The sequence below is a fragment of the Oryctolagus cuniculus genome, chromosome 13 (genome assembly GCF_051225735.1).
Source record: "Oryctolagus cuniculus isolate XC-2025 breed Fujian yellow rabbit chromosome 13, ASM5122573v1, whole genome shotgun sequence".
Classification (NCBI taxonomy): Eukaryota; Metazoa; Chordata; class Mammalia; order Lagomorpha; family Leporidae; genus Oryctolagus; species Oryctolagus cuniculus.
The window spans coordinates 42,938,835-42,965,386 of NC_142879.1; the positions used below are offsets into that span (position 1 = coordinate 42,938,835).

The window sequence follows — 26,552 nt, forward strand, 5'->3', positions numbered from 1 at the left end:
TCACCTTCACAGGGTTTATGCTGGGGCTGTTTACCTATTGTGAGGATTGGTCTTTATCTGCATTTCCCTCCTCTCCTACTGCTGCGGGCCTTTTAACCTCTACACTGATTAATTCTGCTGCAGATGTTTGCCTGGGAGCCAGTCCTCCTCACAATGTCCTCAATCCTTTCGGCTTTGATGTGTAGGAACCAAAGTGCTTCATGGTTCCATTTCCACACTCTACAGTCACAGCTAAGAGATCTCGTCCAATCTGTGACACTGATTTCAGGATGATAGTGCTTGGAACTATGTTCACATATGTAGCCCAGTCCTTGCTCCTGAATTCCAGCTTCTAGTATCCTGTTGCCTTCTTAGACAGAATTCCAAAGGCATCTGGAACTTAAGACACCCAAAACTCAGTTCATGACTATCTCTTCTCTTCCCCTGTCCCTGTCTTCCTAACCTAGTCTTCCCCATCCTTCCAACTGTTCAGGCTCAAAACCTCACCATCAACCTTGACTCTCACTCTCATGTGGAGAACATCACCAGCCAGAATCTGACCATGCCTTCTACCACCACCACTAGCACCTGGTTGAAGCCAGCATTTATTCTCACCTGGATTGTTAGTCTCCTGTCTGGACGCTATGCTTCTATCCTCATCCCTGACCCCCTTCTGCCTATTAATAGAGCAGCCAAAGGATTTCTTTGAAAAGTCAGTCAACTATGTCATACCTTTGCTAAATATCCTCAATATCTTCCTTTTGTATTAGCTTCCCATTGCTGTCACAACACACACACAGTGGCTTAGAACATTAGAAATCTAGTCCCTGACTGTCTGGAGGTAGCAAGTCTGAAATTGGAGGTTGCAAGGTGCCAGCAGGACTGCATTCATTCTGAAAGCCTCAGGGAAGAAACCTGTTTCCATGCCTTTTGAGGCTTGGCTTAGCGCCTCTTTCACATGTGACTCCAACCTCGCTTCTGTCACCACATCTCCTATAACCCTTACCCCTCCTGCTTCTCTATTATAAGGACCCTTATGGGGGCTGGCACTGTGGCACAGCAGGTGAACACCCTGGCCTAAGGCGCTGGCATCCCATATGGGTACTGGTTCTAGTCCCAGCTGCTCCTCTTCCGATCCAACTCTCTGGTACAGCCTGGGAAAGCAGTAGAAGATGGCCCACGTCCTTGGGCCCCTGCACCCACATGGGAGACCCAAAAGAAGCTCCTGGCTCCTGGCTTCAGATCCATGCAGCTCCGGCCGTTGAGGCTAATTGGGGAGTGAACCATCGGGTGGAAGACCTCTCTGCTTCTCTTCTCTCTGTGTAACTTTCTGACTTTCGAATAAATAAATAAAATCTTTTTTTTTTAAAAAAAGGACCCTTATGATGACACGGGTCTCATCTCCCCACTCAAGATTCTGAATCACATTGGCATATACAGTAAAAAACTTACAAATTCTGGTGATTGGGATGGGGACACCTATGGGGGTTCATCTCATTCAGAGTGAAAGTCAAAGCTGTGACAGTGCCCCACCAGTTCCCAACTGAACTGTCCCCACTTCCTTCTTGAGTTCCTGTCTTACACCTTTCCCCCTCGTCACTCCATGCCAATCTTTCTGCTGCTCCTCAATACACAAGCCCATCTCAGGACCTTTCCTACTGCTATCCCCTCTACCAGGAGAGCTCCCTCCTTTAGGTCTCTTGTCGAAATGGCACCACCTTATGAATGAGGCTGTCTCTGCTCACCCTTCCTGCAGCTTAGAACTGCACACCACGAGGCATGATGATATCTATCTATCATCTATCTATCTTCTATCATACCAAACTAGAATGTCACCTCTGTAAGAGGTGTTCTGTTTCTTGTCACAATTCCTAGCACATATATGAAGCACGGTTCAATAAACAGTTGCTGAATAAATGAATTTTACTTTACTGGAAAAGTAAGTTCCTTGGAGCCAAGAACTGGTCTAAGGAGGCATCTTAGTAAATGTTTGAAGAATGAATAAATAAATGGGTGAGTGACAAACCCAATTTACATCTAATTTTCTTTCTTTTTTTTTTTTTTTTTTTTTTAATTTGCCAGGTAGAGTTACAGACAGTGAGAGAGAGATAGAGAGAAAGGTCTTCCTTCGTTGGTTCACTCCCCTAATGGCCGCTATGCGCTATGGCCGGAGCTGCACCAATCCAAAGCCAGGAGCCAGGTGCTTCTTCCTGGTCTCCCATGTGGGTGCAGGGACCCAAGCACTTGGGCCATCCTCTGCTGCCCTCCCGGGCCACAGCAGAGAGCTGGACTGGAAAAGGAGCAACCGGGACAGAATCCGGCGCCCCAACCTGGACTAGAACCTGGGGTGCTGGCGCCACAGGCGGAGGATTAGCCAAGTCATCCACAGCGCCAGCCTACATCTAATTTTCTAAAGCTATGTGAACTAATATGAAACCACACGCTTTATTGTTTAGGAACTAGAAATATTTTAAATAACATACCCAAGGATGTACAAAGAAAGGAAAATAATATGATTACATATTAAAACTCTAGCCCCTGACTTTATTTTTCTGTGTTCCTGTGTGCTTTTAGATGTGTCAAGTCAGAACTCATCTGGATTTCCTTGCTTGGCTTAAACACTCTTACCATCAAGGTTTCAAGTTCAAAGACTCTGGCTTCATTTTGAAAGAAAATTTCATAGAAATCTCAAAAGCTTTATACTGTATATTCATATAGGTAAAAAATTAATAGAGTAGGGAAATCCATCATCCACACTTAAAAATGTATCCAGCAGCAAACCTGCAGCCACTGGATCCTGCAGGAACATAATAAACAGCAGGTGTATCAGTGCCCAGAACTGCTTATCAGCCAGTCAGAAACAGCCTATAGATACAGTCACCTAAGATACTACACACACACATACACATACACACACACACACACAAGACATCCCCACTGTGGTGCAGGAGCCACAGAACAGCACAACTGGCTTGGAATGGAACAGAAGCCATCTCAGCATCATCTTTGGAAAGTGATATCCTAGCCTTGCTCACACACCAGCAGGGTCCACCATGCAAGGAGACACACTGTACCATCTCCACTCCTGCCACCATGTTGGAAAGGTGGGCAGGCGTTGTGTTTCGCTGAAACCTACCAATCACATTTTTAGGAATCCTCTAAAAAACTGGCTTATCAATGGGAAGGGGTATACCACAGTGGTCAGGAATGTGGGCAAGGAGGGCGGACTGTCAAGTTCAGATCTCACATGTAAACTCAGAAGCTGTGTCCCCATGGGTGCGCCTCCAAGCCCATAAAAAGTCTGCTTACTGGTCCCATGACACTTCTGAGAGATATTGCAGAAAAAATACCTATCATTGTGCCTTGGAACATGAGGTCTTAGTACCATTAATATACAGGTATTAATATACATTATATATTATAATATATTATTAATGTATATTAATGCACTACATTAATATATACATTAATATAACAGATATTATTATATTACTGTCTCATCTATTATTCTTGACTTTTTAACAAGCTACTATTCAAAAACAAATAATACATTCGCTTCATCTTGAGTTTAGATTTGTAACAGAGACTTTGAGGGGTTACCATTTGCTTCCAACTGAGTGTTTGTCTGAAAGGGAAAACCCACCAGAGAAATGTGAAGACTACGTTTCTCCAGGCACAGCTAGCAAAAACACTGAAAGACTTTTCCTTTTATTCTATTCCTGAATAAAAATATATACTTTACTATTGGAGAGCTTAAAAGAAATGTCAGAGAAATATGACTACATACAGTATTTAAATAACAGAAGTGATGTAAGTTTTTAAAATGTATACACAGGCATATGTAGATTCTGGAAGGTATTTTTCTAACAAATTACTAACTGATAATAACTGTTTAATATTCTGCATTGCCTCATTGCTTGAAAAGTGAAACAGCAACAAAGACACATGTATTTTTCCATTTCTACCAACCACACTAACCAAAGGCACAGGTGAGAGGCATTAAATGGACTTTATCAAACTACGTGAGAATTTGTCTTACGCATGGAGGAATTGACTCATAGGGTTGGGATGGGGACAGGCACTTGTATTTGGCAAAAGCTCCCCAAGTATCACTAATGCTAACACCTGTGGCTAACAATCACTGTACAAAATCTGTTCTTTGACAAGAAGTTATTTGTCTCAAAATTTTTTTTGCAAAAGAGTTTTTCTTGATCCTGTACCCAGCTCCCAAAGTCAAAAAACTTAACCCTTGTAGCTCAATGAAGAGAAGATGTAGAGTTACTCCTCAGTCCTTAAAATCATAGAATAAAGCCCTCTGGACTCTGAACACCAGCAGAGAACTAACCTAAATGGGACAACTGGAGGTCAAGTTTCCCATTTGTCCCAGGAAATCAGGGGACTGCTTTTTCTTCATGAAGTGCTAGGCAACGGAACTGAGCAGGGAGCTGGGCTGGGCAGCTTTCAGCTGCAGTTTCTGAGATGCTGGATGCACAACTGCAGAACCCAGCACCCAGGCAGGTCAAAGGCAAAACAACTGAATGCTGGTCCATGACAAACGCTCTTAAAATGATCAGAATCGGATGCCTAGGTGGAGGGTATGTGCCAGGACGAGGAGAGAGCTTGTCACAATCACTGCACTTGGATGATCATCATTAATTACACCCAGACCTAAGATCATTCACCGGCAGCCAGCCTTACCTAATTCTGGGGGCAGAACAGTCAGGCGGTTCCCCTGAATGTGGAGTTCCTTAAGCTGCGTAAGTTCCCCGATTTCTTTAGGCAGCGAGATCAGGTCGTTATCCCTAAGGCTGAGCTGAATACAAGAAAAGAAGGAGTTGTCAAAACAATTTCACATAAAGAGGTGCTCAACAGAAACTCCCGTCCTCTCCCTAGCCCTCTCCTCTGCCTCTTCGGAGGCTCAAGCCTTTCAATTTATTTACAAGTGTCTGCGGCTAAACAAGAAGCAGTAGCAGGAGTTGTGGTTTATTCCTGCAAAACCAACCTTACTCCTGCCCAAATTGACTTGATTCTACTCCTACAAGGGCTGTAGAAGTGAATTGATTTTCTAAGAATTTAGATAAATTACTTACTATCTGCAACTTTGTGAGCTTCCCAATATCTGCTGGCAGGATTTCAAAATCGTTGTCACTTAGATAGAGTGCACGCAGGGTGGCTGCAAATTAAACAGCAATATATAAACAGGGTGGCATGGAACCCAACCATTTGAGGTCTGATCAATACTAGGGAGTCAGCTTTGATTAATAACCCTGGCTTGGTGAAAAGCCTCTGACATACCTAGGGCTCACAATAATAACAAGCAGGTCAAACTTAGATTTACTGGCTTATTGTGTTGCTGGTATAGCCAGGAAAACATCTATATCCAGGAGGACTGACACAATTAACAACCATGGGCAGCGGCAGTTTTTGGCAAAGAGTTTGAACGCATTTTAAGAAAAGATGGCTACTTTTCCCTATTACTTCGCATTCACATCTCTGACTCCATTTGCATTCACAAATCTTACAGCAGTCCCTACAGCAAAAGGGCTCTTTCATGTAAACAGAACTATGTTAAAATAAAACTTTCTTATGTATACAGAACCAGTGTTAGAACTAAATATATAAATGAAAAGTTTTGCTGGGTGCTTATTTAAGCCATCCTCACAGTCCAACATTTCTGTAAACAGATTAATTATTATTATATAATTCTACAGCCTTAATGACAAAATATATTAAGACAAAGGGAATAAAATAATGGTATCAGGTAAACAGAGTAAAGCCAAAGTTCAGCAGAATATAAGGAGTCACTTTGTTCAAAACATTATGTGTTACTAACATGATCTCAACCTGCTGGTGGGGGGGCAGAACATTGATCTCAACCCAAAATGGGAAGTAAAAGTAGTTGTATACTTTTGTTTAATTTGTTTACAGATATTTAAGTAATTCTGCTGGTTGAAAATTCAACACAGCTGTATGTAATATACATAGCAAAGGCAGTTTTTATACTATGGCTCAAGAAAATATTTTAGAGTTGGTTTCATATGCTTGACAAAGTCTGGGAGAGATAACAGACACAGGTTAAAAACATAGGTACAGAGAGAATGTACTCAGATAAAAATTACACAGGTAATTTTAGAGACTAGCTCAGAAAATTAGAAATTTCTAGATGTCATATACGTCACTATTTAGAGAAGTAGAATATTCATTTAAAAGAATTAACTCTTTCTGAAATATCTCATGAATTCCTGGAAAATTAGTTATTCTTAATGATGAGGAGCATCAACAGCAAGACATTCACTTGCCCATGAATGATGAAGTGTGTTCTTTTTATTTTTTGAATCGTGTCCTGGACAATATAGACTAAATCAATGAGAGTACTTATATACTTAAAATAAGAATCTTGACTAGAAAATTTTTAAAATTCCAATAGCAGTTTATTAATGGATAGTTTTATAATTAATTGATTATAATATCTCAGGGCCAATCTACAAAGCTTTTTAGCAACATGGGAAAGCTTCTTTTTGGCATGCTCTTTAAAAAGAAAGTCAAGTTTCTTAACTAAATGTGAGACTTGCTCTCATTTAGATACATAATCTCCCACAGAAAGTGAGTATGACATTACTAAGTCCACTTCAGCCCCATGGTGTCACACACCCATATATCAAACATACATACTGCTGAGCTATGAAGGAATATTCAAATGGAAGCTGTGAAGAAAAAAATATATATCCAATCATTTCTCTTAGCGTTTGGGCCTGGCAAATAAATTTCACTCTTAGAACGCAAAGTACCACGTTAAAGAGATTTATAGAATTAAAAGTTTCTTACTAAGGTAGAAGAAGTTTCCAGGAAGAGAATTTTCATTCAAGTTGTTGTAAGTCAAGTCCAGGACTTCAAGAGCTGGTAGGGAGCCAAATCCTCGAGGCAGAGTATTCAGCCTATTCATGCTGTTGTTGGGGGGAAAAGCCGGTCATCACACACAAAATATATACTGGGATCACCTCTATCTCATGGGCGGAATACATAACACAGTGCTTTGTGACTGTAGAGTTACTTTGTGTGAAATTTTTAAACTTTTATTTTAATTGGCAAGTCTAAATTGTATATATGAATGGTATGCAATATAGCATTTTGATTTATATATACATTGTGGAGAGGCTAAATCAAACCTAACATTTGTATTACCTCATATATTTGATCATGTTCTGGTGGTGAGGACACTTAAAATCCACTCTCTTTAGAAAGACAACATATATTGTTATTAACTATAAATATGGTGACCACGATGTACAAAATGAGGGTACTTCAAAAAGTTTATGGATAAGTTTACAGACATTGGTCTAGAAGATAAGAAGGCTTCCATTTTGTACATCAAAGTGGATGATTTCGATTCCCAGCTCCGGCTGCTGACTTCAGCTTCCTGCTAATGCAGATCCTGGGAGGCAGCAGTGATGGCTCAAGTGATTGGGTTCCAGCCACTCTAGAGGGAGACCTGTATCCTGGATGCTGACATCCTGACCCATCAGTCCACTGTGGGCATTTAGGGAGTAAACCAATTGGTGGGACCACTCTCTCTCTGACTCTCTGCCTTTCAAATAAAGAAATTTAAAAAAAAAAAAAAACTTTTTAAAGATAGGTTATTTTGGTACAGAAAATTTTTGAAATAGTTTTTTCATAATATTCACATTCCATGAACCTTTTGAAGATCTCATGCACATATCCCTACTAAAATCTAAAGGAAGTCTTTTTTTCTAATATCATCTGCAATCTTTCTCTTTTAGATTCTTTCTTTTCCTCTTTTAAAAGATTTATGTATTTATTTGAAAGAGTTATAGAGAGGCAGAGGCAGAGAGAGACAGAGAGAGACAGAGAGAGACAGAGAGAGAGAGAGGTCTTCCATCTGCTGGTTCACTCCCCAGATGGCTGCAATGGCCAGAGCTGGGCCGATCTGAAGCCAGGAGCCAGGAGCTTCTTCCAGGTCTCCCAAGTGCAGCGGCCCAAGCACCTGAACCATCTTTCACTGCCCTCCCATGCCATCACAGAGAGCCGGATTGGAAGAGGAGCAGTCAGGACTCAAACTGGCACCCATATGGGATACCAGTACTACAGGTGGCAGCTTTACCCACTACACCACAGTGCCAGCCCATAGACTCTTATTGTTCTTAATGAAGTTACAGTGAGCTTTAATATAAGTTGACAAACACTGACATATTGAAAGTTGGGAGGTTCTACGACACAAAAAATCATTCTAGTCATTGATCCTTCTCACAGCAGATATAATTCTGTTTTAACCATAACAAGCAGGTCTCACAAGAAACAGCTAGGCCGGCGCCGTGGCTCATTAGGCTAATCCTCCGCCTTGTGGCGCCGGCACACCGGGTTCTAGTCCCGGTCAGGGCGCCGGATTCTGTCCCGGTTGCCCCTCTTCCAGGCCAGCTCTCTGCTGTGGCCAGGGAGTGCAGTGGAGGATGGCCCAAGTGCTTGGGCCCTGCACCTCATGGGAAACCAGGAGAAGTACCTGGCTCCTGCCATCGGATCAGCGCGGTGCGCCGGCAGCGGCGGCCACTGGAGGGTGAACCAACGGCAAAGGAAGACCTTTCTCTCTGTCTCTCTCTCTCACTGTCCACTCTGCCTGTCAAAAAAAAAAAAAAAAAGAGAGAGAAAATTGGGTTCTACCTCTCAGGTAAAAAAAGTCCCAAGTAAACTTTACATATAGCAAACTAACCTCCATGACTACTGTAGTGATAATAACTCATAATCTGTGAATTCACAAATTGTGAGGCACATTTATGTCAAGTATTTTGCTCAGTTCACTAAAACTACCTAGGAATACAAGCAAAATACAATGCACAATTATTTCAGTTTTCAGCTGAACAAACAAGCTGAGGGGTGTGCATCTGGCACAGAGGTTAAGCCACTATTTAGTAAATCTGTGAGTGCCGAAGTTCAAGTCTTGTCTCCGCTCTCTATTCCAGCTTTCTGCTAACACACACCCTGGGAGCAAGCAGGTAATGGCTCAAGAAGTTAGGTTCCTGCCACCCACATGGGAGATCTAGATTGAGTTCCCAGCTCCCAAGTTCAGCCTGGCCCAGACCTGAGTGTTGTGGGAATTGTGGGCATTTGTAGAGTGAACAGATAAAAGATTCTCTCTCCATGCCTTTCAAATAAACAGATGTATTTTTTAAAATATTATTTAAGTTACCTACTTTTGAAACTTGCTAATTCATTTTTCCCTCTAAGCATAGAAAGACACTTTTGTAAATCAGGTCTAGGAAATGCACAGTTAGATATCCTCAGAGGGGAAGACACATCTTGCCCGGAGAGCTCCATCCAACAGCCAGCCTTGAGCAAGCCAACTGCTGGTGGCAAGTGTCTACTAAACCAAAGGTTCTTTTTCTTTTGAGTGAGAAACCAACATCCCCAAACCACCAGCAGCCCAGCAGAGTCCCATGTACAGCTCACAGCTGTGAGTGATAGCGTGGCAGCACAAAGGAAGCCACTATTTAAACAAATGCCTCAAAGCGATCCAGAAGCAGTGTTAATAACAGCTCCAGCTACAAAAGATGCAAGGAGGACCTGCAGGCTCTGCCAGCTACCTCTCTGGACATCAGCACATGATTCTGCACAAGGAAGGACACGCTGCACCATCTCCCCACGCACCAGGCGCAAGGGTCCCGTGAGAGGTTACAGTGAGGGTAGAGCACAAAGATCGTAAGTCTGAGACAGTGAGGTGAGAAATCCAGCTGCAGCACTTCCTAGCCACGTGACCTGGGGAAAGCTGTTCAGCTGCTATGGAACTGGGTTTCCTCAACTATACAAGGAGGCTAACAACGCTTTCACAATAGGGTTGCTGGGAGGATGAAGGAAAATACGCAAAGCACCTAACAGGGTTCAAGGTTCATCTGTGGGTTCTTAGGAAAGGAGAAAAATAGCTAAAATTGTTTTTCAAGAGATCTTAAAGAAATTCTAAGTCGACCCAAACAAACAAGCTCACTTTAGAAGAAAACTATTTGGGATAATTCAAACTGTTCAAGTGCAGTTTTTCTACTTGTACCACATCAGTTTAATCTCAGATCATTGCAGGCATTCAAAGTTGCTTAAGGCTCAGTGATGCCAAATGATAAAAATTCTTTGGTTTGCACGTGAACATCTTTCAGATGGATGTTGGAAATGGGCAGGGGTCTGTATACAGAGGATAAAACCAGACAGTCTGGGGACTGTTTGGCACCTTTTTTCTTTCTCTTCCAAAAGCCAAAGGAAGGCCTGTACTAATGCCTCCCTTTCAGAGCATTCTGTGCTTCCGAGATCCTCCTGATACCTCCAGCTTCAATAAAACCTTCTTGGCTAAAGATAATAATTTTTCTCACCTCCACAGTGACCTATTCAAACATTTAGCCAAAAAAAAAAAAAAAATCCACAAACACATGACACTGTGCTTAATGAAAACTAATAAGTATTCAGGAAATGAGCTCTAGCAATCAATTGGGTCAAATGTTATTCCTTAATAGTTGGCCACGGAGCCGGCGCCGCGGCTCACTAGGCTAATCCTCCGCCTTGTGGCGCCGGCACACCGGGTTCTAGTCCCGGTCGGGGCGCCGGATTCTGTCCTGGTTGCCCCTCTTCCAGGCCAGTTCTCTGCTGTGGCCGGGGAGTGCAGTGGAGGATGTCCCAAATGCTTGGGCCCTGCACCCCATGGGAGACCAGGAGAAGTACCTGGCTCCCGCCATCGGATCAGCGCGGTGCGCTGGCCGCAGCGCACCGGCTGTGGCGGCCATTGGAGGGTGAACCAACGGCAAAGGAAGACCTTTCTCTCTGTCTCTCTCTCTCACTGTCCACTCTGTCAAAAAAAAAAAAAAAAAAATAGTTGGCCACGGTGCTACCACAGTGAAGTTTTCCCCAAAATAACTACCAACAAGGAATCTACATGGCTTTACATTTTTTTGAAAAATATCTCCATAAAATGAACAGTGTTTAAATAATGAAGAACGTAACTAAACTTTCTTTTATTTAATCGGGTGTCCTAAAATTCCTTCAGGACTTCTGGTCATCAGAATAAATATTAAATTCTACATAAAACCTTAAAAACAAATTCTGGTTGAATGTCCTTCTTGGATCATGCATACAGGTGGCCTTCACTGCTCTGCTTTGTGATCTCCTTTGCAGATATCTTAATTGTGGATGCTTATTCTAAGGAACCCTGGATAATTTTCCTTAAACTACCTTATTGTACCTGCACAATTCTTTGTGTCATTTGAGGATATAAGTATCCTTTACTGAAACTTGTATTAATTCTCTTCCCAAAGAACTGAGAATTTTGTTCAAACGTTGACAACTCTATCTCTGTAGCTTTGTAATTAAATACAGAAAGCTTTACACAATCAATAAAGCTCTAAGAGCCAAAAAGACAAACAACTCCAAAGAGGACAAGGAGACAGCTTTGATGCAGCCAATGAAAAAGAAAAGTTTACAACTCTGTCCTAATGCAGAGAACACAAACCAACTGAACAACACCTAAGCTCATTACCTTTTCTCCAAATCTCTCTCCATCTCTATTTCTAGTTCAGCTGCCCAACACAGAAATTCAGGTATCACCCTACCCCATCAATTACTGCCTTGTCGATTTCAGCTTCTGTATATTTTTCATACAAAATTCTTCTCTCCCCCCACTGTCATTGCCTTTGTTCACCTGGGACACTAAGATAGCATTCTTACTTGTCCCTCTGACCTCTATCCGCCTTTCTCCAATCCACCCTTGACTCTGATCTCATCTCATGCTTTGCTGTGTAAATTCCTCAATGGTCAGTAGAATAAAATCAGAGCTCCTTTCTTCAGCATACAAGATCTTCACTGGTATTTTTGCTTCTCTGCCATTATGGACCTTTATTTTTCTACAGTTAGTTCCCTCAACCACACTGTCTGCTCCACAATGGCTGGATGGCAGAACTTAGATCAGCACCTGGTCCCTAGTTAACTCAATAAGCATTCATTAAATGAGCCATGGATATCATGCTTCCTTATCTGGCCTCACCTCTCACCTTACTGTTCCTTGACTCATAATTTACTCACAGCAACTGATAAACCTAGAATTCCCAGAACAGTGCTCTAAGCTTTAAAATATGTTAGTCTCTCAATGGGAGATGCCTTCCTTCTACTCGTAAGTCTGAGAAATTCCTTTTCCTGATTCAAGTCTCAGATCTAAGAATTTCACCTGTAGGCTAACTCCTTCTCCTGGTCCTCCTGGTCACTTGGTTCCCACTGCTGTTCTTCCACCCCTAGTCAGAGACACTGCTGTGCTGTGACTGCTCATTTCCAGCAGACCCTGGCCCCACTTAGGGCCAGACCTTGATGGTCACCATTGATCCCCGCACTAGCAAGATCCCTGACATAGAAAAGGTACTTACACAGTCACGAAATAAATTAAAAATAAATAAAATGATCATGATCACAACAGCTAATACCATATACCACTTACTATGCAGAAAGTACTGTTATTAGTGATCAAAATCTATTTAATTATATATCTTAAAATTGAACAAATTAAGAGTAAGAATTTTAGCTTCTTTCTTATGTACAAATTCAACAACAGAACCTAAGAATCTTCAAAGCCAAGATGTAAATGTAGGATCCTTTCTTTTCTGCTTTGCCAGATAAGTATACAGTGTCCAAACTGCTAGGGGAAAGTCATAAATGTGGATCTTACAAAGATGGTCTCTGCCAGAGTTGAGTTAAAAACAAGAGTGTCTAAACAAACTCCCAATGGAAGAATTAATGAATTTATTGCTTCACACTGGAAAGAAAGCATGAGTGGGCATAGCTACAGCAATGAAGATGGAATTCAGAAGCCAATTCTGGTTGGGTCTAATGCATCCAACGGAGAATACATGAACCCAAACGGTGTGTTCTCTCCCAGCTTAGCCACGACCCTGAGGGTTAATCGGGAGCAAATCACTTAACACTGGGAAAGGGCTTGGCTACCTCTCCATGAAATGAAGGCACGAAAGCCTCGCCTCCCTAGCCATCAAACAGCAAGAGGGTCAAATGCTGGCATGAGCAGTCTGAGAACTGGAAAGCAGTCTACAAGTACAAAGTATTACTGCTATTCACTGTCACTTGGTTCTTCAACTTCAGCTAAATAAATCCTCTCTTCACCTTTGCCAGGATCCCATCCCCTCAACTGCAAAGAAGAATCACAAGGATGGAGGAAGCAGCATCAGGAAATGTATCCCTCTCTCTATGAAAGCAAAGTGCTTTGTAAACTACCTCTGTATTACCCAGAAAGAAAAAACAGCACATTACAATGTCTCTGAACAGTTAATGCTACACAAACAAGTCCCTTCTTGGTCAACATAACTGAAATAAAATTTTATTAGAAACAAAAAACAATAAAAATCTCCCTTATTGCATCAACAATTAGCTTCTCAATTAGCTCTCAAATAGATACTCGCTAATATAGGCCATTGAAAGGATATATTAAAACAATAAAGCTTTTTTTAAAACCTAGAAACATGAAAAGAAATGAGAAACCCATTCCTCCCATGCAATCATATGAACGCAGCCCTCCCCTGCCCACACTCTTTACTCCCCTTCCTTCTCCCCTCTCTCCACTCCCCTTCCTCCATACTGTACTCACCCAAGGTTCAGGTGCTTGAGTTTCTGAAGGCTGCTGATCTGTGTGGGCAGCTCCTCAATCTGGTTATTAAAGAAGTTGAGCACTTCCAAGTTCTTCAGTTCTGCTATGTTTGGTGGCACAGCTATGGGAACAAAAATACTGAATGTGAATCCAGGAACCTCACTCTACCAAGGAATGCCAGCAACACATTTTGTTTTCCTTTCAAATTAAAGAGAGATGTAACTCCAGTATGACCATCTAATTCACATAGAGGACTTGGTTATTTTTTGTAGATTTTTCTTAGGTAACAGTGCACCATCGAATGGAAGCAGAAACAATTGATGTGTGAGATTAGACAAGTGCTTGCACAGTTGGTCTCAGATAGAAGAGGAGAAAGAAAGCAGGAAGTACAAAAAGGCAAGAGAATTTCTGGACCACAAAGAGCCTATATGCACTTATACTAGTCGTATCATGTCAAATAAGTGCAACTACTACTATGCTTTCTGTTCCTTGCCTCTCTACCAGAAGAAAGCAAACTTCAAATCATTTCCCTGAGTGACTGTACAATTCAGGGTGTCTAAATAAGCCAATAAGCTGTCCTCTGAATATTGCATTAAATCACAACAATTTAAGATGAACCATAAACAATAAAATATTCAATCTACCAAATCAACACACACACACATACACACAAGAGATTAGTAACAAATCAATACACTGTTGTTATATGCCTCCAGAAAACCAGCCCAATAGCCTGCTGTGAATACTAGAATGTAGATCAAAAGCAAAAACCAACCACTGGAGATGTGAAAGTCCCCCCTTCCCCCAGAGTATATACCTGTGAACATAAATTTAACAGCCAAAGGCATCATAACTTCAAAAGTATGAAGTTAAAATTGATAGCACACGTTCAATAGATCATAATTTATCTATCCCATTTTCTATTCAATCCTTCTATAAACATTTGTATGGCCCATGAGCTTGTTCATGGTTTATATAAACTAATACCAAGACTCTCAAGAGAATGCACGCTTTTGTGCAAATGAATGGCATTTTTTTGGGTAAATGATCACCAAGAAACTCATCAGACTATGCCCTTGAGTCTCCCAGTGCATCTTTCCATACTCCTTCCTCACGTCCATAAAGTGGTGAATGACAGCTACACAGAGCCCCTATCCTTTCCCCGTCCCACCCTCCAGCTACCACTAAGCCTTCTCTCACCACATTCATCTGATTAGTTTGAAGAGTAATAACGTTAGTGAAACCAAGAGAAAATGATGATCTCAATTTAGCCACAAACCAAGAATAATGCAGCCAGAATTACTGCTGCCTTCCCAAAGTTACTCTGCCAATGCAATTAAATGCTGGTCTAAAGGTATCGCCTTTTTGACAGGATGAGAGATTATTTCACTCTCCTTGCTAAATCAGTCCAATTTAAAACCACAAATTATGCTAAATGTGATTTAGCGCTTTGTTTTGTGGACACAAACAATAACCTCACATTCAATTTACGAAACCTTTCCCAGCCTTTTGGTGTGCATGTGAAGTCTTTGTTTAGGCTCCACTCAAGCTAGAGGGGGTCAAAATCACAAAGCTAATAGTCTCCCTAAATGACAGAAAAATTTCTCCCAGACATAGTAAATATCAAAAGAAATTAACACTTCAGACCTGTCTAGGTGGGACACCACGCTCTTCGCATCTGATGTCACCATAGTTTAGGAATAAAGAAAGAGAGGCATACCATAAAGAAAGTTACAAAAGAAGGGGTATTAGAGCCGAAAAGCTAAAACAAGCCTCATTCTTGAAAAACAAACTAATCCCCACAGAAAGCACCCATTTGGGGCTGATGTTTGACACAGTGGCTAAAGCCACTGCCTGCAAACACTGGCAGAGCATATGGGCGCCAGTTCCTATGCTGGCTGCTCCACTTCTGATCCAGCTCCCTCTAATGGCCTGGGAAAAGCAGCAGAGGACTATCCAAGTGCTTGGGCCCCTGCAAGCCATGTGGAGACCCAGAAGAAGCTCCTGGATCCTGGCTTTGGCCTGACCCAGCACTGGCCGTTGCAGCCATCTAGGGAGTGAACCAGTAGATGAAGATATCTCTCAATCTCTCCTTCCCTCTCTGCTTGTAACTCTTTCAAGTAAATAAATAAATGTTTAAAAACAAATAGCCATTTAACAATATCAGTGGTATGACTAATATGAGTAGTGACTAAATCATAAACATACATGGCACAATCATTTTAGCTATTATGGTAAGATAACTAATATTTCACCAGTCAAAATATTCTATTGGAGTTTTTAAGATATCTACATGACACATTAGCACAAAGAAGAAATTTAAAACATAAATGGTGAATGTCAACATGTTTCTCACTACACCTTTCTTATCCATCTATAGTTCCTACTTACTATTCCTTTCTTACCAATCTAACTCTGCCCTCTGACTCCAGGCTAGACTCAGTCCAGAGATACCAAGGAGCCCAGGACACAAAAGAAATAGAAGAGCAGTGTGTTGTGCAACCATAGGCACCCTGGCCTGGGCAACACAGGCCTGACTCGGGCCTCCAACTGAGCCCTACACCCACTGTGTGTATCCTTGTTCAACTCCCAACCCCTCTGAGCCTCTACCTCAGAGTATAAGGCTGGATTGTGACCATTTCTAAGCTGTCATCTACCTCATTTTAACACTCCATGATGCTAAGAGATGGATTATAAAAATCAATGACAGGCATTTAAATAATGCAACGATGGGGCCCTCAATTAGGAAGTTCAGTCATGTAGAACTTGGCTTCTGCCTGAGCATTTAGTATCATTTTCTGTTTCGCTGATGATGGTTCCTTTAATTTGAAGACTTGTTGTTAGATTTGGGAGAAAGGTCCCAACCCTTCTCAGGTGTTCCCTGACTCCTAAGTGTCACATTCTGTTGTGGCCACAGGATCACACAACTGCTGGCACCTCTCTTGACCCAGAACTCCCAATGATGTTTTGGAAAAAGTGACAAAGCCATGTCATGATAACCCAGGAACTGCCTCTCTGGGACTATAACAATTCAGACTAACAAACACAGTGCCATTCTTTTTCTCTTTCAAAATACTCCTAAGTCAGGTGCTGGCGTCTGGCCTAGTAATTAAGACACTGGTTATGATGCCTGTTTGCGACAGCCCAATCCAATTCCTGGCTCCTGTCCTGACTCCAGCTACCTGCTGATGAGGATCCTAAGAGACAGCAGGTGATGGCTCAAATGACTGATTTCCTGCCACTCACATGCGAGACCTGGATTGAGCTCCCAGGTCTCAGCTCCACTCTTAGCCACTGCAGGCATCCGAGGAGTGAAACAGCAGATGGGAGATCCCTCTCTCTCTCTCTCTCTCCCCCCCACCCCCCACCTCACTCACTCTCTCTCCCCTAAGCCCTTCATCCTATCTCAAGTTCTCTGCCTCTCAAGTAAATAATTTTAAAATATTCTCCTAAGTTAAACAACCTGAATGTTATTATGTTATTCTACAGTTTTATCTATCTGATGTACCAATCCAAATTTGGCAATTCAACAACTCCCTCACCCCACAAGAAGTCCATAGTGGCTGAAAATCTCACTAACACCACTTTTAAAAGCACCCTTAGCTAGCAGGCCTCAAAATATACCTTGGGGGGCGGTGTTGTGGCCTTGTGGATAAATTCATGCCTGTAACATCACTGGCATCCCATATGGGCACTGGTTTGAATCCCAGCTGCTCCGCTTCTGATTCAGCTCCCTGCTAATGTACCTGGGAAAGCAGTGGAGGACGGCCCAAGTCCTTAGACCCTTGCCACCCATGTGGAAGACCCAGAAGTTGTTCCTGGCTCCTGGCTTCAGATTGACCCAGTTCTAGCCATTACAGCCATCTAGGGAATAAACCAGTGGATGGAAGACCTCTGTCACTCCCTCTCTCTCTCGAACTCTGCCTTTCAAATAAATAAATCTTAAACACACACACACACACACATCACTGGACATGAGGGATGGACCTGTACTCCAACTATAAGAAACCACAGATGCCACACTTGTCACGAGCAACACATTGACCCCATCTGAAAGGTCGGGTATCTGTCACCATCATCAGTTCTTTTTACAGCAGGTAGAGCCACCAGGCGCTGCTCTCACATAGTCAGTCCCACACTCAGACCCTGCTTCCCCCAGGAGCCAGTAACCAGCAAACTGCCCCTGCCTCCTGACCAAAGGAGAATCCAAATAAACTGCTGTGACAGCAGGAATCTCACTTTGGGAGAATTTTGTTCTAGAAAATAAAATTCTAAGTTCTATAACCAATAATTTACATCTAAAGCTTTCCAGGGGTTTATCCATGCAATGACAAATAGCAGCACATACTCTGGAGGTGGACTGTCTGGTGGAAACACACTAGACTCATGCAGCTATTTAAAATTAAATCTAGACGAGCTGAAATAAAATGAGTAATTCCATGGTTTGGAGTCAGTAGCTGTACTGCAAGATCTCAACAGTCACATGTGGTCTAGGCGGTTCCACGGCTGCCGAAAGTTCTATCACACTGTCTGCTCCAGAGCAGGAGGGCTCTCACCACAGAGCCCAGCAGAATCACCGATGGGGACTTCCCCGAAGTATCTGGGTAAGTTTGGGACGGGGCCCAGGAATCTGCATTTCCGACAAGTTCCCAGGGCTGCACCTCTCCTGGGAACCACACTATGGTTCAGGAAACTTTCAATGCCTCAGAGACATCAAGATTATTAACCACAGCCTAAGTCCCTGCCTCCACCCAGTAATGCTGATGAGAACACGATTCATGAGCCCCAGGTTGAGACTCCTGCTGCACCTGGGGACTGATGCAAAGTGAAGAACCAGGCCACTTTCTGCTTCCCCACAAGGACATCTATGGTGGAATCAGCACTGGAGGTTCCACACTCAGAGGAAAGAAAGTCTGGAATCCACTAGCCCACTGAACAAAGTTGTTGAGCAGCAAATTCCTCATAACCAGGCACGGCCACATGGAAGGATGTACAAAACAGGGGGCCCCACTGTAGTGTGTTGGGTGTCAGCACACACAGAGCAGCCCAGGGAGCAGTGCATCTGGGGGCTTTATGAGCAGAAGCATCTGTGGCCCCTGAGGCAAAGAAACGAAAGTGTGAAAAGCGACAGGCTCTGGGAACAGCAGGTGCTGTGGGAAACATAAGGATGGGGGCTGCGCCTGGGCACAGCCCACGGGCAGGGCTGCAGGGTCGTGCAAGGGTCGTTAGAACCATATGGTTCGCCCCACCAGCCAGGACCCGTTCAGCTGCGGAAGGACACTAAGAGACCGGGCACCCATCAGCACCCACGCTGCCGGGAAGCCAGAGCTGCTCTGCTCAGCACACATGGAAGCTTCTGTCATGGGCACAGGCTTGGAATGTGGAGGTGACCTCACCCTGCCAGCTCCACCAAACTTCTGGGGAGTGACAGCGACACCCTACCCAGCTATTTCTGCAGCAGCTTTTTGTTCTGGCAATTCCTGAGCTAGGGTCTGGAAGCCAGGGGACCCAGCCCTGAGTCCTCAAAATGGGGGACCGATGGGTTGGCTTTTGCCTCCTGTCTAGAAAGCCAGTGAAGGGCTATGACTATCCCCAGGGACAGAAGGGGGAGACTTAGGAGAGGGACTTCATGGGAGTGCCACAGCTGGTGCAAAGACATGGTGGCATCATGGTATGCATGTCCCATGTCTATTTCTAGTGACTCCAAAGTGCCACTGACCTTCAGGCCGAATACTCCCCAAAGATAAAACACAGGAGGAGTCACGCTGAAATAACAGCTCTGCTTCTAAAAATCTGACATATTTATGTTTACATATGAGAATTCTGTTTATTGCTGTAAGAAATGAAATTGCCTGCTCTGAGCTATGTTCCTCGCTTCTACTGCCTTTTTTTCTTTTTAAACAAAAGAGAAAGATAAAGGCTATTAAGTCAGCTTCAGTTTCTTAGATTCCTAATGTGCATTCCTGCAACCAAGTCACTAGAAAAGTGACTCTGCATCCCATATGAACACTGGTTCAAGTCCCAGCCAACCAATTCCATTCCAGCTCCCTACTAATGTGTCTGGGAAAACAGCAGAGGATGGGGGCCAGTGCCGTGGCGCACTAGGTTAATCCTCCACCTGCAGTGCCGGCATCCCATATGGTGCCGGATTCTGTCCCAGTTGCTCCTCTTCCAGTCCAGCTCTCTGCTATGGCCTGGGAAGGCAGTGGAGGATGGCCCAAGTGCTTGGGCCCTTGCACCTGCATGGGAGACCAGGAGGAAGCACCTGGTTCCTGGCTTCAGATTGGCGCAGCACCGGCCTTAGCGACCATTTGGGGAGTGAACCAACGGAAGGAAGGCCTTTCTCTCTGTCTCTCTCTCTCTCACTGTCTAACTCTACCTGTCAAATAAATAAAAAATGAAAAAAATTTAAAAAAAAAAAAAAGAAGAAAACAGCAGAGCATGGCCCAAGTCTTTGGGCCCCTGCACCTATGTGGGGGCCCAGATGAAGTTCCAGGCTCCTGGCTTTGGCTTGGCTCAGCTCCAGCCATTGCAGCCACTTAGGGAGTGAAATAGGGGAAGATCTCTGTCTCTCCCTGTCTCTCTGAAACTCTGCCTCCCAAATAAATAAATCTTTAAAAAAGGAAAAGTGACTCAACATGTGACATTTCATGAACCAAAGTGAGACTCCCCATGACACACACAGTCCAGGAGGAAACAACCATGGAAGAGAAAACGAGAAAGCAAACCAGTCTTTGCCCACTGAGAAATATGAGAATGGTTAACAATGGTCCCTTTCGGACTAATTGAGTCAAGGTGAGAAGTCGAATAAACAGAAACTGTAAGAGGCATGACTCGGCGCACTGATCATCAAAGTAGAAGCACAGCCCTTTTAATCTTCAGCTACAACAGTTGGGACACCTTAGTCTATTCCCGCCACAGACGTGATGTCTAGACTAATCAGATTCACGTCAATCCTTTCGCAAATGAGGAATCAGGGTCCTCAATGCCATTTTAACGATTCCACGTAAAGAAGAATCTTTTCATTCTTGCATGCAAATACTCATGCTCTTCAGAATTTTATATGCAAAAAAGGTCAACTGTACTTAGAGTGATTAATTACCTTTGTTTTCTGGCCAAAAACATGAGGTAGATAATGAACTAATTATATATTACCACTTTAGTTTGAAGTTCAAATGTATACTAATGATAACTGGCTTCACAGATTTTTATGGGACTTCCCCCAAAGCAACCATTAAAACTGTGAATTACAGTAGTTACAGGTTATTCAAAAACATAAGTTTATCAAACAGTGAAACAAATTCTTATTTCAAAGGTTCTACATGTTCCTCAAGGTAAGAATTAAATAGCAAAATATCTAACCTCAATACAAGCCAACACCCTCTCCCCAAAACAGAATTAGCTTTATAAGTAATGACAGCAGTGCTCTACTGGTTAATCAGCAAGTATACTGCACACCCACACTCAGAAGTGCATACTTTTTGTAACCGACCACGCTACCATGGCCCTCCTGGGATGTTGCAGCTTGAGTAATTTTAGTAGGGAAAAAAAAAAAAGACCTACTCATTTGGCAGCAATGAGAATAACCAATTATAGAAAAATTAGGGGAAAAGGTACAAACAAGCAATAAGGCAGGTTTCATAGTATAAAGCCAAACATGCAAAAATGTAGATTCCCAAGCTATAAAAAAAATGCATATGCATAACCAAACACATCTCCTAAAAAGTTGACAAGCATGGAATTATTCTTAGTGGATAAAAAAAATCAGTTAACGTCTGAAGCTTGTATTAACTTCCCATGCAATCTTGGGGGTGAATTCTTGTAGAAACACACTGAGTGACACTCCAGCTCTGTTGTACTGCACCACAAAACTGAGCAAACATCAGTAAGGAGCTGGGTGAGAGAAGCAGCACAGAGACCAAGGAAATGGCATCGGAGGACTGGGAGGAAGTGAACCAGGGAAGGGTAAGAAACGGACAGAGGCTCCTCTACGGAAGATGTCCAGGACATTCTGAAACGCAGAGCAAGAAGGAAGACAGCAAATGAAGGAAGCAAGTTCAGTGACAGGAAAAATCAGCAATCAAGAGGCTTTCGTGTGTGTGTGTGTGTGTGTACTGATTTATTATGTACAACAGAAACAATATATAAATATGAGGGTACTTGGAAGAGTTGGTGGAAATGGAATTAAGTTTTTTATGCAAAAATTTTTGAAATCCACGCATAGCTTTGTCCCAATACTCATTTTCCATGAAGTTTTTGAAGAGCCCTCTGTGCATGAGTTTCAAATATTTATATACCAAAATAAACCTTCAGTCTCACTTTTCCATGATCTTTTTGAAGTGCCCATGTATATACAGAGACACATTCAATGCCTGCTTATGAACATTAAGAGGTAGACAGTGAACAAGTGGAATTCTTTACATCTCTCTCATAAACACACATACACAGAGATGGAATGCTTTGTCAACAGCTATGGTCTTTGGAAACAGAGTTGCTTCGGCTAGAAGCCACCCTGAATGGCTCCTCTTCCTGGCCGGCCTTTGTGTACAGAGGCTGAGGTACACAGTAACAGCATGAGGAGAGAAGGCAGGGGAACTGGGGAAAGATGTCCAGGATGAGAAAAACCCTCAAAACCCATCCAGTGGCTTTGATATACCCCTTCTATAACAATATTGCCTTTTATAATTCAGCAATTCTGGGCAGGCATTTGGCAAGGCAGTTGGTTTGCCACTTGGGACACCCACATCCATGTCACAGTGCCTGGTTTGAGTCCTGGCTCCACTTTGGAGCCAGGTTCTCGTGAATGCACACCCTGCATAGCAGCAGGTAATAGTTCAAGCACCTGGGTTCCTGCCACCCAAATGGGAGATCTGGATGCAGTTCTGGGCTCCAGGCCTTTCAGGATAAATGAGAATAAAAAAAAAATCCTCTCATCACTCAAAAAGGCCTGAAAATAAATAAATAAAATAAATGTAGCAATTTTCCTTGCTGTCCTAAGTGAACACATAAGGATATAAGCCAGGGAAATATGCCTTACTTGCAAGCTCAAAGATTTACCAGGCTGGGCCATTTAAACGACACGCAGACCTCATCGGGAGAGGCAGCAGGAGAAACAGTAAGCGCAGAGGCTTGGAAGCCAAACAGGAAGCCCTGCCACCTTCTAGCACCAGGTACTTAACCTTAACGTTAAGTCTCTCTCTGCTACCTGACACAGAGCAAGGGTTCAGTGAACTGAGCCCTGTCCTCTCCTTCGCTTCCCACTGGAAGTACTAGGGATGAGCAGTGTTGTCCTGCCAGTAGGCCATGCAGTGCCTTGGATTTCATTTCCACCCAGTCCTAGTTCAGTTGGAAGTAAAGCTTTCTCAGCGTCTTGAAGGGTGAGCAAGACTTGGAGAGGAGGGCAGAAACTTCACATAATAAGCAGGTGACTAGAAAAAAACACAGAGAGGCAGGTGGAGACATCAGCGAAAGGGAACCACAAATATTTACACAAAAGAGGGTTCAGCTTCAAAACAGCAGAAAATTGTGTCAGTTTTTTAACTGGGAGTCAGTTATGTTAGACTGGTGCAGAGAAAGAAAAGGAAAGAAAAAAGGAAAAAGGCAACCTCAAGGATTTTATTGGAACTTTAAAAATGTATGTATATATCTATTATATAATAGGTATAGTTTATATATATATATATATATACATACACACATATGCATTACATTCAAGGATGAGAGTTACAAGATTAAAATTCTTACTTAACAAAATGTAAATTTAAGCGGATAAATAAGGTCATGACTCCTAAGACATTTTTAAGAAGAGTTTCACTTTACATTGAAAATCACATAGTCCAGTGTTCGCTTTTCCACATCCAGGGCTTCTGAATCTGAGATACATGGACCCTTTAAGAATCCACAGATGGGCTGGAGAATCCAGACAGAAGCATAACCTTGATGTGCACTCTCCTGGGGACCATGTCACTGCTTTCATACTATTCTTTAACAAACTCAGCGACTTAAGAAGAGCTAAGAAGAAATGCTCTAGTTTAAAAGAATCTATGTCCCTAGATACCGTACTTCTTAGTGTATCTGGTGTACTCTCCTCCACACACTCAGGTGAGCACATACCTTAAACTTCATGTAGAGAAACAGGCAAAAGAACATCTATATGTAAAATTTTCCATTTGATAGGAGTTCTACTATAAATTGCAAAAGTGGCCTTTTCAAGCTCAACCCCCAAATGGGCTAGTTACAATTTGGAGGTGAGAATCCCCTGCACCTGGCTTATTCTGAAGCTCTCATGATTGACACGGCTCCATTTTAAAAGCATATTGTGGAAGAAATGATACGCTCCACATTAGCCACCTTCCTCTTAACACAGAACAGACCCCTAAGAGAAGAGACTCTAGAATAGGCACGTTCTGGCACCAAAGGCATAAGGAGGGTGACTGTCTATCAGAAGGGGGTGAACTGCCCTGGAAATCAAGCTCCTCCCATTTCACCCAGGGGCCTTGGACTGTACTGGTTCTGGACCCCCAGGGCCACCAGACTTTACTATATCATGGTCTCACCTGCTTACTTAAGCCAAAACCAACCACTCACACCCAACTGCAGGTAATTTTTCATGGTAACCAGACTAATGGTACCATCTGATAGATACTGCTTAATTAATAGCTGTCAGACTCAGAAAGACTATGTATGTATTTTTCTAACTTCAATCTTGCAAGTGTAGCATAGTAACATACTGATGAATGTGCATTAATTAAAAAAATAAGCTATTGATCATAGCCTCTATATTATAAATACATCCATATTCTGTTAAAATTCAGGCAGCAAGTTGTTTTGATATTGTCACAAGATAAATTCATGACACAGAGATGATTCACTTTGCATATTCCCCCTCGCAGTTTAATTTCATACAAGCCATGCACAAGAACTTTTGCATAAGGCGTGACAAATAATCTATGAAAGAAGGAATAACTAGAGACTTAGGTAAGGCAAGGTCCTGGAAGAGTGGTGAAGGTCATTTTTATGAATGGGGGCAGTTAACTTTTCTCATTCATGCCAACAATCTATTATGCCTGTAAGGATTTCAATTTACTATGCTTTTTAAAAGCTGCTTAATTTTCTTCATTATAATTGTATCTCCTTATTTTGAAAATGCAGTATTTTCCTGTGGAACATGCTGCTTCATGAATTTATAATAAAACAGGGTACATATCCTATCAATGCATATATCTGCACAAAATTTCAAAATATTAACTTCTCTATGTACTTAGAACATCCTTGATGAAGAAATTAAATTACTAAAATCACTAAAGAAAATATCAAAGCATTTTCTTGTTCACTGTAATTTGAAATCCATACCTAAGCTATAGCTAACAGGAAATAGTAAAAAACTCAAGTTTTGCCATAAAACTTAGGTTTATTATCTGCCTAGACATTTGCAATACATTAAATCACAAGATATGGTCACAGCTAAGACCTGAAACTGCAGGCAGAATTGCGAAAGCCTCGGAGAAGGTTTTACTGACAGAACATCAAGAATGAAATTAAGCAATGATATTCAGAGACCCACACTTACGAAAGGTTTGCGTTGCTGGGTGGTTGCTGGGTGTCTACACTGAACAAAAAGATAGCCTTTGTCATTTTCTTGCACAATAAAGTGAATGCTTAATTCTCAACGTGTAGGGGTCACCAAATAAAAAAATGTAGCGTCAGAGGTTTGCAGTATTTGTATATGGACATAGTTGTTGGGGCTATTTTTAAAAATTAAGAGAAGCTTCACATTAAAATATTAATATTCAGAGATTGTTTTATCACTGATGAAGAATCTAGTTCATTTCATAATGCACAGTAGTCTTCCTACACAGTGGCATTAGGTAGTATAAGAATCAGTATAAATATACACAAAAGTACATTTTCCTGAGTTTTACAGACTTATTTCAAATCTGTTATATAAATATTTAAATTATTTAAAAAATCTCATAAATGAGGTTACTTCAAGAAGTCTGTAGAAAATAAAAGTAGGTAAGGTTATTTTGATAAAACAAATTTTTAAAATCCATGCATTTTTTAATAATACACATTTCCATGAATATTTTGAAGACTCCTTGTATACCCTGTACAATTGATGGCAATAAAATTCTTCCAATCTAAGGATATTTGAAGAAATGCTTCTAACTTAAAAAAGTAGCCATAATAAGCACTAAAAAATTGATATGTAGAACTGAATATATAATTTTAGGAGCCAAACAGAAAAACATAACTCCTTATAGGATTTACTTTCAATGTGGTAAAACTGCTCTATGAAAAACGTAACTCCTTACAGGATTTATTTCAATATGGTAAAACTGTTCCATGTTAATGGCAATGGCAACATGCCCTGGGTTACAGAACTGAGTAGTCTGTAGGGAAAAAACTCTTCAGAGAACACCAAGTTGGTTTGTAGGCTTTAGTGCAAGATGTAGGGGGACATACATATCTCAACAGTGTCCTCTAGTGGCCATGTCTCAAAATGGTTGTCTCCAAAAGAAATTCCTGATGATTTACAAATGTATAGGGTACAGTGTGATGTTCTGATAACAGGTATACATTGTGCAAGAATCAAATCAGGATAATCAGAATATTCATCACCTCAGAAATGCATTATTTCTTTTCGGTGACCATTCAAAGTCCTCCTTCCAGCTATTTTGAAATTCCTTTTTTAAGATTAAAAAAAAAAATTGAAAAACATTTACAAAGTTAACATTCCTATACAACATGAAACCAAGAGATCAGATTAAGGAACAGATTGAAGAAGTCTCAACAAATGTTAACTGGGAGAAAGCAGAGCGAGGAGACAAAAGAAGACAACCTGTGGACTAATTGATACACTGGCTTCTTTAAATTTTTTTTTTTTTTTAATTTGAGAGGCAGAAACAGAAGCAGACAGACACAACTGCCATCTGCTGATTCACTC

At 41.9% G+C, this 26,552-nt stretch overlaps 1 protein-coding gene across 1 annotated transcript in view; it reads right to left on the minus strand.

Moving 5' to 3' along the window:
• The window catches only part of RSU1 (Ras suppressor protein 1), a 212,002-nt gene that overhangs the window by 149,423 nt on the left and 36,027 nt on the right, over nucleotides 1-26,552 (minus strand). The window contains exons 4-7 of the mRNA XM_002717423.6: nucleotides 13,607-13,727; nucleotides 6,805-6,923; nucleotides 5,070-5,152; nucleotides 4,678-4,792 (exon numbers count right to left, since the gene is read on the minus strand). Coding sequence (XP_002717469.1) covers nucleotides 4,678-4,792; nucleotides 5,070-5,152; nucleotides 6,805-6,923; nucleotides 13,607-13,727 — 438 coding nt within the window. The remainder of the gene's footprint in view (nucleotides 1-4,677; nucleotides 4,793-5,069; nucleotides 5,153-6,804; nucleotides 6,924-13,606; nucleotides 13,728-26,552) is intronic.